Source organism: Mastacembelus armatus, chromosome 21 (genome assembly GCF_900324485.2).
Source record: "Mastacembelus armatus chromosome 21, fMasArm1.2, whole genome shotgun sequence".
Classification (NCBI taxonomy): domain Eukaryota; kingdom Metazoa; phylum Chordata; class Actinopteri; order Synbranchiformes; family Mastacembelidae; genus Mastacembelus; species Mastacembelus armatus.
In genome coordinates, this window is record NC_046653.1 from 13798038 (window position 1) to 13819591 (window position 21554).

The 21554-nt window shown below is 37.9% G+C and overlaps 1 protein-coding gene across 1 annotated transcript; it reads left to right on the forward strand.

Moving 5' to 3' along the window:
- Window positions 1-1378: 1378 nt before the first annotated feature.
- Window positions 1379-20790, forward strand: scn1laa (sodium channel, voltage-gated, type I-like, alpha). Its single transcript, XM_026294633.1, has 26 exons — window positions 1379-1642; window positions 2098-2216; window positions 2414-2503; window positions 2615-2743; window positions 3494-3585; window positions 5055-5291; window positions 5754-5817; window positions 5931-6072; window positions 7788-7994; window positions 8697-8966; window positions 9547-9915; window positions 10915-11047; window positions 11170-11411; window positions 11546-11719; window positions 11833-12189; window positions 12356-12835; window positions 14425-14557; window positions 14672-14826; window positions 15108-15281; window positions 15491-15613; window positions 16967-17239; window positions 17383-17439; window positions 18422-18563; window positions 19022-19122; window positions 19228-19498; window positions 19601-20790. The coding sequence occupies exons 1-26, from the start codon at window positions 1379-1381 to the stop codon at window positions 20788-20790; spliced, it is 5988 nt and encodes a 1995-aa protein (XP_026150418.1).
- Window positions 20791-21554: the final 764 nt, after the last annotated feature.

A 21554-nucleotide genomic window follows, 5' to 3' on the forward strand; every position in this document is an offset into this window, starting at 1 on the left:
TGACAGAATTATGCGTGCCTTTTTAGCAGGTGGTCACTGAAGGTTGACCTTGCTGGGTGAACATCAAATCAAGGATTATTTTGTTTTATTTCATTTATTTGATTTCAGGTAGTTATCAGACAGTTAGGAGAAAGTTTTAACTTTTACTTAAGTCTTTTTAGTGACATGTCCCTATGCATGCTCATACCGCTTTACCGCAAGGATTAGATTATTAGATAAGCTTTAATACAGATGGTGTAAATATTTGTAACCAGTGCTTTACCTAGGTTAGCTGCTCAGACATCTTCCTGTCCTGTGATGCTAAAGCACATGTGCTAACGATCATGTCTCTATCCAAAGCAAAAGGGCAAATGAAAGATTAATGCTAGTGGTTGGACGTTTCATCATTTTGACCATGCAAAATCAAATCCATGGAACGTCAGCATCTACCTGCAGTCGTTAATCTTCTTTGTCTGTATACAACTTACATTTTCCCCTGACTCTGTAAACTCACACTCTAGTAGAGAAAAAAAATGTGCATAGACATACAGATTGTTAAAACTCAAATCTTTTTTTAGAAGTTGGACATCCCTTTGTTGTTACATTACATCACAACCATGTACAACTCATCGCTGAGGGCGGTTGATTGACCAGTGTGTTTGTCATTGATTTCTTGCGTCACAGCACAACATGTGGAAGTATTCTATTACACTATTATAGCCAGATCAGGCAAAAGCTCTCAGTGACAAGGCACCCATAGAGATGCATTGCAGTCTGTAGTGCATTTATATTTAATACTGCATAGGTCTGCCTAACACATCATACTAGTCAGACCTATTAGCAGGATGGATCTTTTCCTCCCACCTCTCTGTCTCAGGCACTGAGGGAAAAGTGGCCTCTTTTCATTTTGAGGGATGGTGGAGAGGAGTAAAAATTTCACCTGGAATTGATCATTGTCACGTCAAATCTTAATTTTATCTACAGAAGAGCAGATAATTAGATCTAATTTTACCATAGCTGGCAGGAATTTATGTGTTTGACAGCCATTACTAGGCTCATTATAGCCAGACATGTCCTGAAATTAAGATCTGAACAAAAAAAAAAAAAAAAAAGGAACTGCACCCTCTCTTCTCTTCTAGAAATAAGGCATTTTAAACAGTTTGTCAGCAGAAATTTGTTACCAGAAATACTGGTGAGATTAATCTTTACACATTAATCAGTTACATTTCAACTGAAAAATATCCCATGTCAGAATAATGCTGATGTAACAGAGCACTTTACACAGATGTGATGATCCTCACAGTCTGATCTCTAATCAGGACTACTTATCTATTCTGACCCCTCAGGCCTTTCTCATGCTGGAGGTTAGCTGTTCACTCTGAAAGTGCAGGATGAAAACATGGCACAGCTGCTTGTACCACCAGGTCCAGACAGCTTCCGTCCCTTTAGTCGTGAGTCCCTCAAAGCCATCGAGGGACGGATTGCTGAGGAAAAAGCCAAGAAACCAAAGGGCGAGAAGAAAAAACGCAACGATGAAAATGAACTCAAGCCCAGCAATGACCTGGAAGCAGGCAAATCACTCCCCTTTCTGTATGGGGACATTCCTAAAGGCATGGTATCGACACCGCTGGAGGACCTGGATCCCTACTATTCTAATCAGAAAGTAGGTTTGTTTGATCTGTATCTGCTTGAGCATGAGTTTTAAAGCTTGGGGAAAAACTTAATCACAATAAAGAGAGTTACATTCACATATTTTGACTTCACCTTAAAATGGGCCTTATTAGTGTTTTACTGTCTGAAAAAATTCTTAAAAAGGCTATTGGAGGATTCTCTCAACTAGCACTGCATGCAGTTATTATAATTGTGATGATAGGCTTTGAATCTTAAATCACAGTAAGACAAAGCCTCTAAAGAGAATTTCTGAGATTCATGAACAATAGACAGTGATTTTTATACTGAAAGTTTGCTGTAAACAATAGGGCTAAATTACATTTTGATTAGTAGTTGTAAACACATGCTACTATGATTTCAAGTTCTTTTAAAGTATAATAAGATATTGCCATCTTATACAAAATACAAAATAGTACTATTTTATACATATTTCTCTTTTTGTCTCAGACTTTCATAGTATTAAACAAAGGAAAGTACATCTTCCGCTTCAACGCCGCTCCTGCCTTGTTTATCCTGAGTCCCTTCAACCCTCTTAGAAGAATATCAATTAAGATTTTGGTACACTCATATCCTTTAATCGAGATATTAATCTGAGAGTCATGAATGGTGTTGGTTTTCAGCCCACACTAAAACTGTGTTTGTCAACATAAAACAAGGGTGAGTTATTTACATTATTACATTACAATACTTCTTTGGAGGTGTCATCATTTATACAATGAAGGTGTTTATTAAAATACTTGGCTTCCTTGACAACTATCTGCAAATTGTTCAATGTGGTGATCATGTGCACTATCCTCACCAACTGTGCATTTATGACACTGGATAAGCCTCCGGACTGGTCAAAGAATGTAGAGTGAGTTTTCTATGAATTGCAGATGAAATTACATCTACATGCTTTATGCAAAATACATCATGCAATGTAGATGCCATGTAAAGTAACAGAGGTTTTTTTTTTCCACCACAGGTACACATTTACTGCAATCTATACTTTTGAATCCCTCGTTAAGATTTTAGCTCGAGGGTTCTGTATAGGAAAGTTCACATTTCTAAGAGATCCCTGGAACTGGCTGGATTTCTGTGTCATTGTTATGGCGTAAGTACTTTTAAGTGAAATATTTAAATGGCCTGAAAAACAGTTTTTCTCCAAAGGTTACACAAGCTTGTGTTTTACTCTTTCACTATGTATAGCAAAGGCAACAGCGTATATGATCTTCAACATTACCAGTAAACATATAGTTTAAAAGATATGTTAAAGAATAAGGCTGATGTTACTCTATATTTTTTTTTACAGTCAACAAATCCCAAAACAATAATGCATTAGGACATCTTTCAAAACTTTCCCTACTGAGGCACTCATCCACAAACTCATTGATTCCCACTGAAAATATGACTCTTTACACACAGCTCATAGCTATCTAGTTTTTTAAATAGGCTAAATCATTTCGTAAAACTGCAGTATGCTGTAGTTTTTAGCAAACATTTCTTAAATGCAGCAGGAAGGTGTGGTGCATATGATACTGACTCAAAGTAAACTACGGTGCCAGTGTAGTTCAAAGTGGGATCAATTCCTGCTATTAATCTAGAATATCACTAATCTTATCTATTAAATTTGTATCACATTGGACCTGGTGTATATCATATTGCTCATCCCAGTGGCCTCATTACCACTTTACTTTCTCCAGTGTGCATGCCTCAGTTCATACTGTTGCTTCACCCGCTATAGTACAATATGTAAGCCGCTGAAGTAATCATGTAGTTTATCGATCAACGGTAGATTTGTTAGTTTGAATCTGTGTTAAATGTGTTGTTCTCAGAGTCATACTAATTCTAAATTTTTCTGCAGGTATGTAACAGAGATTGTAAATCTGGGGAATTTTTCAGTTCTTCGCACATTCAGAGTGTTGAGAGCTTTCAAGGCTATTTCAGTTATCCCAGGTAAGAAATAGGAACATGTGCATGTTAATTAGGCTCTTCCAAGCTGCATCTCAAGCCCCACTCTTTACCAATTACCTTTCACTTTCCACGTAGATATGTCACATGGTGGTTTAAACAACCTGAACATCCTAAAACACAATCCTATAAACAATCTTCGGCATCCAAGATGAGAGCTAATTTAAATGGAAGTGCCCTTTCTGGATGTAGCAGTTTGATTCCCATGCACTGAAATCAGAAATTTTAAGCAGCAAAATTAAACATTTAATGTTCTTGGGTGTTTTCTTCCTAAGGATCTGCAGGGTGATAGTGCATTTAGTTTGCATAGTTACTCTGTGAGGTCTGTGTCATTTGCTTATGTCTTTTGAACAACCTACTTTTTGTTTTCTTTGCGCTGATGCTTCTAAGTGGACCTTTGTTTGACTGTCTTTTGCTCATTTTTGCTTGTGGGTAAGGAAGGGATAATGTTTTTAATGATTAATCATTTTTTTAATGAATTCATGCAATCTGTGGATACAGTATATATTTTTTATTTTCTATAGGTGATAGTGGAAAAAATTAAAGACTAAATGTGGAACTTTAAAGACAGATCTCTAAGACAGTTTTGTGTCATTTGAACATACATACTGCAGCAGGTAAAATAAGTATGGAACATGTCACCATTTTTCACATGACATTTTCACCAGATGTTGGTAACAACACATGCAATCCACACATGCAAAGAAATCAAATCATAGATGTCCATAAAATGTATAATAATGTGAAATGACACAGGGAAAAGTATTGAATGTGCTTACTGAAATTTATTTAATTCTTTGTACAAAAGCCTTTGTTGGTAATGACAGCTTCAAAATGCCTCCTGTATGGAGAAACTAGTCACAGGCATTGTTCAGGTGTAATTTTGGCCTTTTTTTCCACACAAACAGTCTTCTGATTTTGAAAGTTCCATGGCCTTGTCTATGGACTCTGATCTTCACTTCTTTCCATAGATTTTCAATTGGATATAAGTCAGGTGATTGGCTGGGCCATTCTAGCAGTTTTATTTTCTTTCTCTGAAACCAATTGAGAGTTTTCTTAGCTGTGTGTTTGGGATCATTGTCTTGCTGAAATGTCCACCCTAGTTTCATCTTCGTCATCCTGGTAGATGACAGCAGATTTTTATCATGAATGTCTTGGTACATTTTTTCATTCATCCTTCCTTCAGTGATGGATGATGATGTCAAAATACACACCATGTTTGGAGGAGAAATGGCACTGCACATCACCCCAAAAACACCATACCAAAAGTGAAGTTTGGAGGTGGGAACATCATGGTGTGGGGGCTGTTTTTCAGCATACAGCAACTCCATATAATAAAAGGAAGGATGAATGGAAAAATGTTCCAAGACATTCTTGACAAAAATCTGCTTTGTCTTGTCAGCAGTTGAAACTATTGTAATTGACTACTTGGACTAACAAATTATATCTTTCAGGCTTGAAGACCATCGTTGGTGCGTTGTTCCAGTCAGTGAAGAAGCTTTCAGATGTGATGATCCTCACCGTCTTCTGCTTGAGTGTCTTTGCCCTCATAGGGTTACAGTTGTTCATGGGCCATTTAAAGCATAAGTGCATCTTTCTGCCAGAAAATGGCACATTAAATAATGAGACCAGTGGGAATGGAACAGACAATGTGACCCTTTTCAACTGGACTGAATACTCGCTCAATGAGAGTGAGTACTTGGTTTTCTTTTGTGCTGCTCAGAGTTGGACACAAGTTGACTAAAAATCCTACTAAAAAAAAACATTAAAGGTACTATATATTTAAGATATAAATTGGCAGTTTATGATTGTGCAGTGATATTTTACTCAATCCCTATTTTGAATTCCATAATATTAGAAGAAACTGAATAGTTTTAATATTCAATTAGTCATTTAAGCCTTTTTTCAAGCAATAACTAACTAAAAATGAGGATTTGTCATTTCTTATGTGATACATGAAGTTATTCTGGGGTTATTTGAATACAACCAAGATACTAACTTGGCTTTTAATGAACTGTAACACATGTTTACAGTACTTAACTGTATTGTGTCTACCTTGTGTATTGTGTCTACCTTGTGTCTCTTAGATCCCACTTGTAATAGCCATAGTCATTACTATATTACTAAAAAGGTAATTTTCCTTCTCCCACCAGAAAATTATTATTACCTCCCAGGAAGTAAAGATCCTTTGCTTTGTGGAAATGGAAGTGAAGCTGGGTAAGTTCATTCCCCAATTTGATTATAGGTTTTGATATGAAGTATTAATATACACTGTGAATAAGCAGAAGAGTGATCATGTCAGAGCTTCACAGACTGACTCCTTGTTGCAGGCAGTGTCCAGAGGGCTACACTTGCGTCAGAGTGGGAAAGAATCCAGACTATGGCTACACCAGCTTTGACTCATTTGGTTGGGCCTTCCTTTCTCTGTTTAGACTGATGACACAGGATTACTGGGAAAAGCTTTATCAGCAGGTAGGTAGTGGCAATAGAAAGACAAAAAAAAAAAAAAAAAACTTTCAAGGCATATAATACAGTTAAACACAATTTTCAGTTTTCACCTTTTTTGATGAAGTTGTAAATATGTCAGTAACTAAATTTCTTACATAAAAATACAGTACTGAAATGATAATTCATTGACAAAACTAAACTGACGTAGAATAATTGCAGCTTTAAACTAAATATATTTCAGTAAATCCTAAACAGTATAATAATGTGCCTTGAGAAAACTGACTGCAGAAACTGGCTTTCTTACTGAAATCTGGACAGGTGAGATAGCTATGCTATGAGTTACTGTTAATGATGCACTATGAATGTACATAGGGTAGTTCCTAAGCTGCTGAATGAGTTCATGACTGGTGGAAACTATTATATTTCTTCTACTTGAAAACAAAACAAACCATTTTCAGTTTAATAGGTTTCTCCTGTGTTGGATCTTGGCGAATGATTTAAAATCAAGTCCCACTATGAGTCTCTCTTGGTTCATTGGTTCTAGTGACCCTTTAATAAGAACAGGTTTGCTGGGATGATGAAATTCTGTGAGGTATGAATTCATGTGTGGTTCAGGGTGTTGTATTTGTAGTGGCTTATTCTCTAAACACATAAAACAGGGAACGCTTGCTGCATTGAGGAGGTGCATTCTCACGTTACAACACTAGTATTAAAGTGAATATTTTGAGCATCCTGTTTAAACAAACCTATGAATCGAGCGCAGGTGCACCTTGGCCCAAAACAAGTTTAGTTCGACAATGACTCAGGTAAACACAGCATGAATGTCCCTCCTGTGGATAGGTAACAGCTGAACATTGTATTATCAGCAAATAAAGCAAACAGTAATACAACAAAGCTCCCATGAGCACAGTGTGTAATTTCATGGGTCTTTGTTATGTCAGGATTTCTTCGTATTTGTTTTTCCTTTATCTTTTTTACTTTGATAGACAATCAAAGCCAAAATTTGACAATACTAATTTTCTATAATCTAAAGACTGTTAGTAAAACACTCAACTGTATGCTGTAAACCTTCCATCTCAATTTAATAATCTGAATAAGTTGCATTCACAATCAACATTGTCCGTAGTTTTGACCTGAGGGTGACACTGGCAAGAATCCGCACATCTAACTCATTAGAAAACTGACACATTAGCCTGATGGAGTCACTACAGCAGAGCACAAGGTATTTAATTGATTCATTTATTAAATTTCATCTTGCACCTTTACTCTCAAGAATGTGCATGAGCTTATTACTGTATATCAATCTGCCCAGTATTTTTCTAAATATATTGTCACAGACAAACAAATAAAGGGTCAGGAGAAATCACTTAAAATCAGCCATACCATCATCATAATAATCAGACACTTAACACCATCCATCCATCCATCCATCTTCTATACCCGCTTTTTCCTGGCTCAGGGTCACGGGGATCTGCTGGAGCCTATCCCAGCTCTCTCTCGGGTGGAAGGCAGGGGTACACCCTGGACAGGTCACCAGTCTGTCGCAGGGACTTAACACCATATACAATTATATAAAAGCAGATATTTTACCAAAAACTGTGTTAGAATAAATTTAAAAAATGTCAAAATTAAGCATTATGTATGTGTAATAAGTATAAATGTAAACTAGCTAGCCTTTATGAGTACACATAATCTCCATCAGCCCTGTGACATCAGAACAATGTGTGTGTTTCTTCCAGACGTTGCGGGCGGCCGGGAAGCCTTACATGATCTTTTTCGTGCTGGTGATATTCCTCGGTTCCTTCTACCTGGTCAACCTGATCCTGGCTGTGGTAGCTATGGCCTATGAGGAGCAGAGCCAAGCCACCATTAAGGAGGCTAAGGAGAAAGCGGAAGAGTTTCAGGCCATGCTTGAGCAGCTGAAAAGGCAGCAAGAGGAAGCTCAGGTACTTGCAGTCCATCTCCATATACTGTAGGTCATATCTGTTAGACCATTCCACCTCATTTACCCATCTTGTTTTGCAACATCAGAAATTGTCTGGCCTTTAAAGTAATATAAAAAATAATTTTAGAAATATACTATTTTAAAACCAAGACCTAAGAAAACTGACATTATTATTATAAATAGGATTTCACCACTATCTTCTATGATTGCTAATAAGCAGTAAACAAAGTGTAGTTTGCTAAGATCAGAGAAACTTCATTTGTCTTGGTTTTTAAATAGTGTATTAATGTTTTTTATTAGTTCTTTTTTCACAGCTGAAGCCACTGAAATTCCATTTGACTCTTAAACACTTCATGCTCATTTTAGATTCCCAGCTAGCTAGAAGCCCCCTGTATAGATAGCAGCTATGTATTTAAAAATCTGGGTTATCTCAGTGTTTCTTAGTAGATTTTCCAAAACATTAATAAAAAACTTACAAAGTGTGTTCCATGTTGTGTGCAATAGTAAATATCTCGGATTGTTACGATGCAAAACTGGGTTTAAGCTTGAAACTGAACCCAAATATCTCCCTGGACACAACTATGATTTGATTGCAACTCTACCACAGTGCCACCAAAAAAATACACAACGTAAGAATAACAAAGATTTATTCAGTCCATTTCCTCCATCCTTTTACCCCATTTCTCCTGTTTTTCCTATACAGGCAGCATCAACTGCAGCTGCCGCTGAAAATGAGGAGTTCAGTGACAAGGGCGGCAATGTGGAAAGCTCCTCTGAGACCTCTAAATTCAGCTCCAAAAGTGCCAAAGAGAGACGCAACAGGCGAAAGAAACGAAAGGAGGAAGAAGGCAAAGGGACTGATGAGAAGTTTCCTAAATCTGAGTCACAGGACAGTATAAAGAAAGCTCGCTGCCGCTTCTCTGTGGATGCAAACCTGCTTAAATATGACATGAAATGCTCACCTGCACACCAGGTTAAGTACTATCTATCTGTATGAAAACAATATTAAACATTGTATCTTCCTTTATTCAATAATTTTCCTAATTTTCCTGCTAACACATTTTGTGATTATATTAATTGCTATGTAATTAAACCCAACTGAATGTTTTTTTCTATCATAATGGCAATTATTTTCTTTTTATCATCATCACCATAATCATCATCATTCTTCATCAACTTCTTATCTTTCTTGTCATTGACAGTTATCATCAGGACGCATTTTTAATTTGGCAGTTTTCCTGCTTACAGTGCTTATCATAACCATCATCTTTTTCATCTTTATCATCATCATGATGATCATCTCCATGATCATTGTCATCTTTACCATCCGCAGCCATCGCCAATATTTATTTTAATTTTATAGTTCCTTATAGTGCTCACTGGCGCCAATGTGACCATCATCATCATTGCCATCATTGCTCTCTTTTCTCATAATACCACAGAAACCGCTTCTGTTCATTTGTACATATGGCAGTCATTGTCAGCATTATTCTTTCTTCTTTACAGTCAGCATATATCAGAACTATCCACTGAAGAATATCTTTCTCTTGTAGTCATTTCTGAGTTTTCGTGGACCCCTTTTCTCATCCAGACGGAACAGCAGGACCAGCATTTTCAGTTTCCCAAGCCAAGCACAGGACATGGGCTCAGAAAATGAATTTGCCGATGATGAGAACAGCATTTTTGAGGACAACCTGAGCCGGAGGGGCTCTCTGTTTTTTCCCCGGAGAGGTGGTCAGCGCAGCAGCAGTATGAGCCAGTGCAGCTTCTTGTCGCATCTCCTGCTTCAGCCCAATGGGATCAAGCACAGCTCTGTAGACTACAATGTTGTGTCTCTAATGGGTTTTAATTCACTCCCATCATCACCTGTCGGCCTACTTCTTCCTAAAGTGACCGTTGATAGGGTCTCCACTGGAGACAATGTAAGAAGCCTGTTGAGCCCAGATGGTCCTGTTTCATATGCACATAGCTCTATTGCAGCCTCAGTTGTGTTTCTGATTTCTTTTCTTGATTTTTATTGTAATGATTTCTATGTTCCAGGCATCAGATGTGCTCTGTGTATTATAGCAGACTATGCAGTAAACAATTAGCTTTTATTTATACTATATTTACTATTAGCCCCTTTATTTATGCTATATTTAATTAGCCCCTTTATTTATGTATTTGTTTTGTGTTATTAGTTTGTCCTGATTCATTGCAAACATGGACCATTCTGAAATGTATTTGTGGTGTTGCATTCAAACAGCAACAGTGAACTTAAAAGTAATAGGCTGAGGGGAATGACATTAGTTTTGTAGGTAGTTATGATGCCACAGAGAGAGAAGTCATGGGATCATTAGTGTCGTTAGGATTTATCCTCTGGGCACTGTGGATATATGTATCTAGGTTCATAGCATTTAATCCTGTCCTTCAAACCAAAATGACTAACCAACAGTCTGATATTGAAATTGAGCAAACATTGCAAACATTCAAACATTGAGCAAATTTTCAAAAATCTTTTACAAGCTTTAAGGATTAAGTAGTTGAGATAAGTGAGAAAGGACTCTTTCAATCTGTGGTACAATTTCAGTGACACACAGGAAGTTGTGTGGTTCACAGACCTTCCCACTCCCCATGGTAAACACAAGAGACTTGATGGATGCTAAAGCTGACTTTTAACTAACTGGTAAAACTGCTTATAATCATCAGAGATGACAGACCACTTTTATTTTTTGCAGAGCTTTACCTTGTATAGAAATCTGCAAGTTTCTAATGCACAGCTTCCTTTCTTATTATTTTCTTTTGCTTTTGCAGCTTTGCAGTGATGTTAGCACAAAATACTATCATTTTTAATCATGCTTGTAGCCTGTGTATGTCCATGGTAACATGCAACATATTTTCTGTAGCACAGTTGTGTCTGTAACAACCGTTTCTCTTTCCAGGCTGACACCACTGACACAGAGTATAGACAGGCCGATGGAGGAGCAAATCAGGAGTTCATGGACTTCCTTGATAGCCGAGAGACCAGACAGAGAGCCCATAGTGTAGCTAGTGTCATAACAAGCACAGTGGAGGGTAAGTAATCTTCACAGTCACATTAGCATCCTATTTTGATTAAATCACGGATATTGAAAAGATAAATGTTACTTTTACATACAAATATTTAAATTTGTTTTGCTATACCTTTTGTTCATCAGAACTTGAAGAGTCGAGGCAGAAGTGTCCTCCTTGCTGGTACAATTTTGCTCACACCTTCCTCATCTGGGACTGTTGTTGTCCAGCATGGCTGACAATCAAGAAAGTAGTTAAGCTAATTGTGATGGACCCATTCGTGGATCTAGCCATTACCATCTGCATTGTACTCAACACACTGTTTATGGCCATGGAGCATTATCCAATGAAGAAGGGTTTCTCCAGTATGCTGACTGTAGGCAATCTGGTGAGTGGATTGTAGAGTACTATCTAGCTATATATATATATATATATATATATATATATATGCGTGCGTGTGCACGTGTGTGTGTGTGTGCAAATAATTTTTTATTAATGGTCAATATTTCTGTTTTCAAAAAGGTATTCACTGGCATCTTCACAGCTGAAATGGTCCTCAAGATCATTGCTTTAGATCCATACTATTACTTCATGAAGGGGTGGAATATTTTTGATGGAGTCATTGTCAGTTTAAGCTTGATGGAGCTTTGTTTGGAAGATGTTCCTGGGATGTCTGTTCTGAGATCATTCAGATTGGTAAGTCTAAATATATGTGTGTCACAGCCAGTATGTTCAGGTGCATTCTGAGTACAGAAATGTGAATGATCTTTTTTCTTTTCTTTTGTCTTGTTTTTTTTTTTTTTTTACAGCTGAGAGTATTCAAGTTGGCTAAATCATGGCCCACTCTGAACACATTGATCAAAATAATTGGTAATTCAGTAGGGGCTTTAGGCAATCTGACCCTGGTCCTGGCCATCATTGTCTTCATCTTTGCTGTGGTGGGCATGCAGCTGTTTGGAAAACAATACAAGGACAATGTGTGTAAAATCTCTTCGGACTCCACACTGCCCCGTTGGCACATGAACGACTTCTTCCATTCATTCCTCATCGTATTCCGAGTGCTTTGTGGAGAGTGGATAGAGACCATGTGGGACTGCATGGAGGTGGCTGATACAACCATGTGCATCATTGTCTACATGATGGTCATGGTTATTGGAAACCTTGTGGTACATTGTCATCTCTTATGGTCAATTCATGAATGCAACTCGCCACACTCTTAGATTTAGCTGATTGATGTAAAGAATAACCAGCCATAATGCAGTTTTATAGCTATTCTTTCTTCTCATCATAAAGTACAATAAATTATATTGTAATCTCACTATTACTTGATAGGTGCTGAACCTGTTCCTGGCTCTGCTGCTGAGTTCATTCAGTGCCGACAACCTGGCAGCGACAGACGATGACAGTGAGATGAACAATTTGCAGATTGCGATTGGACGGATTCACAGAGGCATTGCATTCATCAAGTCCCTGCTTCGAAGCAGCTGCAGCAGTGTCTGTCTTAGGGATAAGAAGAAAGGGAAGGGTGAGGACAAATCTCTGGACGAACTTCACAAACCTTTAGGGCCTAATGGTGTCCCCAACCACACCATCAAAGAGTTTTCTAAGAATGGCAATGGAGATGTGATCGGAGTGGACAAAAATGGAGACAAATACATAGTCAGCAGCAAGAGTGATGATTCTATAATGTCTTTCATCAACAATCCTAGTCTGACTGTCACTGTTCCTATCGCTGTGGGAGAGTCTGATTTTGAAAATCTCAACACAGAGGACTTCAGCAGTGCCTCTTCTGATGTAACAGGATGTCATGGGGTAAGAACTGGTCTAATTGGTCCATGAAGCTGCCTTAGGGCTAATGGTCATTTAAAACCAAGTCTTATCAGCCATATAACAAGCGCACTAAAGTTTATTCTGTGATGGATGATATAGGAATTCAGTGCTGGTTGTGGTTCTTCGTGAACACATTTGATGCTTAACAAATTGGCATGTTCTATTGCAGAAGTCATTTTGAAGCACTTAGTCATGGCAATAAGCATGCAATGTGGCATTTCCTCTATACCACGACCCTTTTATGAGGATAGGCCATATAGAAAGGAAAATACTGGTGTGCATATTACATTATGTGCCATTTAAGTCTGAGTGCTGGTGAGCTGAATCCTATTCTTTAGGGAGCTGTTTGCTTTATATTAGAGCAAATTTCACAGTGCTGTCTATGTACAGTGTTATTGTTGCTAATTTCCATGTTTATTTACAGAGAATTAATTTATTTAAATTTTGCATCAGCTTCAAATCATTAGCTTTCGTTTGTTAGTAATGTCATTGTTACTGCTTGTTTTCTGTCACTTTACATATGGTTTTACTTATTTATGCAATCCATAGTATTTTTCACCATCATATTTTGGCCTCACTTATTTACCTTTAGACATAAACAAAAATCCATTCTTTGTGAAATTACTTATGCAGAACTATGTTAAATTGTTCATAATTTATTTAATTTTAGTTTACCTTCCATTTCTTTTCTTGGGCTTTGACAACATTTCATTGTAATGTCAAATATATTTTGCTAGAATGATGCATTGCAAATGAGGATATTTATAATTTAAAAATAACATTCATAATAGCATAGTAACAACAATTTCTAGTGATTTTTAATTAATTTAAATGGTACATAATACTCCAAAACAAACAGAATATTTAATGTCCACAGTAGTCTTGATTTAGCTTGAATTTAACATAGCACTTGTGCTGGAAACAGAATGGATGTGGTGGTAGCACAAACACTTTGATTTTAGTACTTACAGTGTATCGCAGTAACATGCTTACATCATTCCCTGCACTACATTAGCTGGTCCCAGGACAGCACAATGCCCCTGCATTCTCCAGGAAGGCATTCGAGCTGTTCTTATCTACCAGCTATTAAGAGACACACCCTTACAGCACTACAAGGCTTCCAACCTGCAATGTTTTTTTAAATATTTCTGCCTTATTAAATTTAGTTCATTTTTAAGTTTTGTAGGAGTAGCTGCAAAATTATCTAAGCAAACGTTTGATAGAGAAGAAGGTTTTGTGTCCAAGTAGTACAGTATCCTGTTTTCTTTGTACTTGTACTATGCTTATCAAAATGAATAACAGCATCTGTATAATTTAAACCATGGTAGTGAATAGATGTTACTTTTGCCTTTGGCATTCATACATGTCCATTTATTTTATTTTAGCCATCATACCACTGATTCGAGCTTGAACTAAATGCAGCTTTGTATAAAAATAGCTTATTTTTGAAGACATATGGGGAATAAGAACAGTGTGGACAGACAGCTTCTAGGTATGTCAGGCCCTTATATTTTCCATGGTTCTGTTATATTTACTTGTGTAACACTAGTTTTATTCTGTTTAATCTTTAGCTTGTAGATGACGATGGGCAGCTCAGCTCCTCTGAGGGCAGCACAGTGGATGGTATGGCAGCTGGGGAGGGAGAAGAGTCAATAGACCTTGAGTTGGAAGAATCTATGGATCCTGATGCATGCTTTCCGGATGGTAAATACTGCTACAACCACTACTGCCACTTACCCTGCTACAGCCGTAGTGTTAATCTGATGCCGTATATATTACACAGATGAATCACATTCTCCCTTTTTTGTTCCTGCTCAGTCTGTGTGCAGAAGTTCGAGTGTTGTCAGGTAAACGTGGATGTGGGCTGGTGGAAGATGTGGTGGACATTACGAAAGACCTGTTACCGGATAGTGGAGCACAACTGGTTTGAGAGCTTTATCATCTTCATGATCCTGCTCAGCAGTGGAGCCCTGGTAAGTCTCTGTGGGAAGAAAAATGTCACACTTGTTTTTGAACACCTGTTGTGGCTGCTCCCATGTATTTACATATACAGATCTCTTGTCAGGCAGTAAATTCTCAAACTCAGTTGTTTGAAGGACATTTCATTTAATATTATTGACACAGTGTCATCTTTAATAATCTGTTGTCACTGCTATAGTTTGGTGCAAATGTGCAAAGTAAGGTCAGTATTTTGTAAATGGTTTTGTAAAAGTTTTTTTACACCTAAACTCATTTGCATTTTCTTCCCATCTAGGCATTTGAAGATGTCTACATTGAGAAGAGGAAGACCATAAAAACAGTGTTGGAGTTTGCAGATAAAATCTTCACATACATCTTCATTCTGGAGATGTTACTGAAGTGGGTGGCTTATGGATTTGCCAAGTATTTCACAAATGCCTGGTGCTGGCTGGACTTCCTCATTGTTGATGTAGGTTGAAACATCTCTGCTTACACAGAAACTAATTGTTTTCACAATGCTTCAATTTTAAATTTGATTTTACCACTTTTTCTTTCTTTCTTTTTTAAACGAGAGGCATAAAAGAATACACAGGCTATAGTCTGTGCTATAGTATCTGACAATGTGCCGAAGATCTCACCTCTCCTTATGTCATGACGCTGTGTGTATATGTGTTCCAGGTCTCACTGGTCAGTTTGGTAGCCAATGCAATGGGATATTCTGAACTCGGTGCCATCAAATCTCTGAGAACCCTCCGAGCTCTGAGGCCCCTGAGAGCCCTGTCACGGTTCGAGGGGATGAGGGTAAGTGTCACTGAATTTCCCTGTCAACTCTGAGTCATGGTGCAGTGCCCACCCCCATCTCACTGAACTGGCACAGAGCACAGATACTCAACAGGACTTTGCAAGAGTCCAAACATTTGTTGCATGTAATTTAAACATCCCTCTCCTTTCCTAATCCTCTTCTCCAGCTGTCCTTCTTGGATTGACTTAAATATTTACATGACAAAGACCTCACTGTCTTTTAAATGAACTATAATTAATGAACCAATCTAATTCTACACCAGCGATGCAGGATTTTTAGTGTTGGAATAATGTGACATTTTGGAGAATACATTTATTCACTTTCTTGCTGAGAGTTAGATGAGAAAACCGATGTTACCGTCATACAGTATCTGTCTGTTAATTTTGAAGCCAGTGCACAGTTGACTTTGTTTAGCATGAAGTGTGAAAACAGAGTAAAACAGCTGGTCTGATTCAGTTTAAAACCAATCCATCTACTGCTCATTACAATGTCAGCTGTTGAGTGTACCAGATTGAGAGTAGCTGTAAATTACTTGAAAGGTGCTGGTAGATTTTACAGTGTCAGGCTGTCACAGCAGCAAGAAAGTGAATAAGCATTTTTACCACCATTTCCTTTACGTGGCGCAAATTTCGGTTGTAATGAAAATTTTAATAATTTCATATCATTACAATATGATTCTGTGCAATGCAATCATGGTCTAAAGACAAGTTGAAAACTTATGTAACTATGGGGGAGGGTTGTTTGCAGCTAAAATCAATGTAGCATGTATTGATTAGTTGCTTTCATATTGCGGTGGTTTAGATTAACAGAACTGTTATGATGATGGTCTTTCCTCACATGGTAGCCAGTAAATTCCCTCATTTGCATGACCAGCGTCTCGTAGATCAATTGAGCTACATTGATTTTCATTAAAATTTCACTGTTTTGGATATTGTTTGTTGGGTTCTTAAACATGATTTCCTCATGTTTTATTTATGTTTCTGTTTACAGTAAGCAAAATATATGGCGTCCTCCTGCCTCTACAAGGTGTTTTGTTTCAATGTTTTTTTAAAGTTTAGCTGTACCCTATTAAAAGCACTTTTAGATATGTAGAATACTTTATTTGATCCATCTGCCGACTCCTCTCCTGATTCTTTTCCCACCTTTTCCATGCAGTTTGTCACTGCATTTGAGCTTTGGCATTAGTCTTTGCTGTGACGAGCTAATGCTGGTGTGTGTGTGGACACTGAAACATTCACTCATGTGTTTTCCTATTCTTACCATTACCAGTGCATACAATCATGTGTATAGTTCTACATTTTGGGATCTCTGCCTGTTGTACAAATGGCTTATGTTTGTGTGTTGATATGCAGGTGGTTGTCAATGCCCTGCTGGGTGCCATCCCTTCCATCTTCAATGTGCTCTTGGTATGTCTCATTTTCTGGCTCATCTTCAGCATCATGGGAGTCAATCTGTTTGCAGGGAAGTTCTACCATTGTGTCAACCAAACGTCAGCTAAGAATTTCCCTAGATCAATGGTGAAAAACAAAACAGATTGTGATAACTTGGGCGGCGATGCTCGCTGGAAGAACGTCAAAATCAACTTTGACAACGTTGGTGTGGGTTACCTCGCACTTCTGCAAGTGGTATGTAATGGGATTGTTTGAAAGCCTTAGATGTAATTGCACAATTTTCAGGTCAAACGCTTGTTCAAATATCATTTGCTGTATCAATGGCTTATTGATACAGCAAATGGGGATTTTTGATGATATTCTCAATTTCTTTACAGGCTACATTCAAAGGCTGGATGGACATAATGTATGCTGCTGTGGACTCTTATGGCAGGGTAATCCAATTTACATGTTTAGCTCATCCTCTTTGTTTTATGGTATAATGTAATAAATGTGCCTCACAGTGAGCCCAAACTTTGTTATAATCCACAAGATTTTCATGAACTGTAAATGTTTTCATATTATTTATGTCATTGTGGCTTTCAATGCCATTCAGTGTCTTTTGATACTGTAATTGTTAGCCATTTAATCTTTAATTTCTTGGTCTGTTTAAATGCCTGAATAAGATAAATCAATCAACAATTTAAAATGACATTCCATGCATTGTTATATGACAAAATACTTATCTCGTTGTCTTGTGACATAAAATTTCCATGCCACATGAAATCAATAAAATTAGATCACAATACAGAAAACAAAAGTTTTCAGGAGTAGCACCACATGTAGCAGCACATTTTAAAATGGAGCTTTTTCTTTTTTGATGTGGAGATGCATTGTCCATGCTAAATTGAAAAACAACCATCATATAACATTTTTACGTTTTTTTTATCATTTTGTGTCTAGCACAGTGTCAAAGATATATTACCCTTTTGCTAAGCATACTGAACCTGCCGGGTCACAGTAGAGGTAATTAATCAGCAAAAACACAAGATGACATACTGTGAAGCCATGACTAAGTCCTCAGAGTAACTGCTGACAGTGATTGTTTAAAATGTGTCCGCAGAACAACACAACTGTCATTTTGGTCAATTTCAGTTTTTATGGGGGCATAATGGCACAAAGAGTAGGATCCACGGTGAGCTCTTAAATAAGGAGTTGCAGATTGTGCTGCACTTTCAGCTCCTCAGCACAGTAACTAACTATTTCTCCTGTGTGCTGCATGAAATCAGGTCACAGTTATAATTATTTAATTATTACTGACTAACTTCTTTGTTGCAACGACATGGGTTTGTTTGGTTTTTCTGTAAAAAAAAAAAAAAAAAAAAAAAAAAAATCCAGAATTAGAACTAATCAATCTGCTTTTTGTCACTGTTATAGCCAGAAGAACAACCACAGTATGAGTACAACCTGAAGATGTACATGTATTTTGTGATTTTCATCATATTTGGAGCCTTCTTCACACTCAATCTTTTTATCGGTGTCATCATAGACAATTTCAATCAACAAAAGAAAAAGATAAGTATCGAGCCTGCTTTCACAACAGAATTATAACAGATATTGAAGAAGGTTCAAATGCCAGTCAACCATGGGAGCTTTCTGTACTCAGTTTGCATGTTTTCCTCATGTCTGTGTGGGATTTCCTTGAGTACTCCGGTTTCATTCACAGTCCAAAGACATGCATTAAGCTAATTGGTGACTTTAAATTCCCCATAGGTGTGAATGTTTGTCTCTATGTGTCAGTCCTGTGATAGACTGGTGATCTGTCCAGGATATACCCCACCTCTAGGCCAGTGTCAGCTGGGTTTGGCTCCAGCCCCACTGCAACCCTGGCTGTTCCAGAATAGATGATGGATGGATTGATTTCATTGGATTCTGACGAAAATGCTAAATTTAAATGAATTACGTTCTGCTTCTCTGCAAAATCTTCTCGTTACTTTTACTGAGATTTAACATGCCACACATCCCCTCTTTACTTAGGAGGTCAAGACATCTTCATGACTGAAGAACAGAAGAAATACTATAATGCCATGAAAAAGCTGGGATCAAAGAAACCACAAAAGCCTATTCCTAGACCATCAGTGTGTAACTTTAACCATAACTACATCGAATCTGCATTACAAATCTGACCTTGTTTCATAGGATCTAAAATGTATTTTTGTGTCTCTGCCTTTTGTCAATTACAGAACAAATATCAAGCATACATCTTCGATTTCACCACAAAACAAGCATTTGATATTATAATAATGGTTCTCATATGGCTAAATATGGTAGCTATGATGGTGGAAAGCGCTGACCAGTCAGAAGAAAAGAGTGCCATTCTCAACCGGATTAATATTGTGTTCATATGCATCTTCACTGGAGAATGTTTATTGAAGATGATCTCGCTTCGCCATTACTATTTCACAAATGGCTGGAATGTATTTGACTTCATTGTAGTCATTCTGTCAATCATTGGTATGAACCGCCTCTCTTTACTATGGTGTTCAAATAAACATGGCAGTATACATGTGGTGTATACAGTTTCTTTAATATGCTTTGGGCTTTTTTTTTCTTTAGGTATGTTTCTCGCAGACCTGATACAGAAGTATTTTGTTTCACCAACCTTGTTCAGAGTCATCCGATTGGCCCGGATCGGCCGTGTCCTCCGCCTTATTAAAAGTGCCAAAGGAATTCGCACACTCTTGTTTGCCTTGATGATGTCACTTCCTGCCTTGTTCAACATTGGTCTTCTGCTGTTTTTGGTGATGTTTATCTATGCGATTTTTGGCATGTCAAACTTTGCTTACGTCAAGAGGGAAGCAGGCATTGATGACCTTTTCAATTTTGAGACATTTGGCAACAGCATGATCTGTCTGTTCCAGATCACCACATCAGCAGGATGGGATGGCCTACTAGCTCCCATCCTCAACAAACATGAAGATGACTGTAAAAATACCACAGAGCATCCTGGCAGTACTTATGTTGGAGACTGTGGAAATCCTCCAGTGGGAATTGCCTTCTTTGTGAGCTACATTATCATCTGTTTCCTGATTGTGGTGAATATGTACATTGCTGTTATTCTGGAAAACTTCAGTGTGGCCACTGAAGAGAGTGCAGACCCACTAAGTGAGGATGATTTTGAAATGTTTTATGAGGTCTGGGAAAGGTTTGATCCTCATGCAACACAGTTCATGGAGTACAATAAGCTGTCAGAATTTGCAGATACTCTGGACCCACCATTGCGCATAGCCAAGCCTAACAAGCTTGAACTGATCTCTATGGATCTACCCATGGTGAGTGGTGAACGCATTCACTGCCTGGACATCCTGTTTGCATTCACAAAACGAGTTCTAGGTGAGGGTGGGGAGATGGACATCCTAAGGGGGCAGATGGAGGAGCGCTTCATGGCTTCCAATCCTTCCAAAGTGTCCTATGAACCCATCACTACCACCCTCCGCCGCAAACAGGAGGATATGTCAGCTTTTGTCATCCAGAGAGCGTTCAGACAGTACAAGAGGAAACCTGTTGTCATTAAGAGCACATTAAGAGGTGATAATATTCAAAAGGATGAATCACTTAGTGACAAAGAGGATGCTGTCACAGACAAACGCAAAAACAATTCAAGCACTGATAAAAGTGAACTGGCACCGTCAACTGCCTCTCAACCTTCGAGTAACAGTATAACATCAAACGGAAAAAACAAATATGAAAAAGACAGAAGCGAAAAGGAGGTTGTGGGCAAAGATGTCAGAGAGCAAGATATTTAAAAACAATCGTGGAGTGCAACAAAGACATTTTAATTACTGACAAAATGTTTACAACTTTTGAAAGTGAGCAAGACATCCATTGGACTCCATTCCTCAGTATGGATATCTATGCCAAACTGACCTTGCTTACATCAGTCTAAAGGGTGGTGCCTAAATAGGAAGGTGGTTCTTTCAGGGTGTAGTGGGACCATTTTGGCTGTGTTCAGGAGCCAGGATGCCTTTTCGCTGTTTGTGGGGGATGGGGAACATTTCTCAAAGTGTTCTGAAAGACACATTAGCTAATGCTTTGACTTCCATTGCAGCTAGTTCTGCTGTCCAGTGTCTTGAATTATTGTTATATCACTGACTGTTGTATTACTTTACCTACTTATTTTTCAAGCAGAAAACAGTTTTAATGTTGTTACTTTATGAATTAATAGTTTGGTTAATTGACTTTTTATACACTTTTTTTTTTTACACTTCAGAAATGGTTGTTCCTTCAGGGGTAGTCTTTACAATGAACAACATTGCATTAGGGCTAGTCTTGCTAAATGATAGAACTTAGAATACTTGAGAAATTCCAACAGACAATGTCTGAGTGGCTGCACTTAAGTAATAAAGTTGACCTGCATGAATCTTCTCCATGATTATGCATGATAGAGTGTATTTTCATCAGACTGTCTCCTTGTCAAACATGCTTAACGCTCCAGACTATACAGTCATGACATGGCTGTTTTTTACACTTCACAGAAAGACAACACCTGGCAGAAAAAAACCTTGCACAT

Coding starts and splice junctions, on each gene's coding strand:
- scn1laa (XM_026294633.1), top strand. CDS start 1,379: ATGGCACAGCTGCTTGTACCACCAGGTCCAGACAGCTTCCGTCCCTTT. Junction 1,643..2,097: donor CCTACTATTCTAATCAGAAA/GTAGGTTTGTTT, acceptor TTTTTGTCTCAG/ACTTTCATAGTATTAAACAA. Junction 2,217..2,413: donor ATTAAGATTTTGGTACACTC/ATATCCTTTAAT, acceptor AACTATCTGCAA/ATTGTTCAATGTGGTGATCA.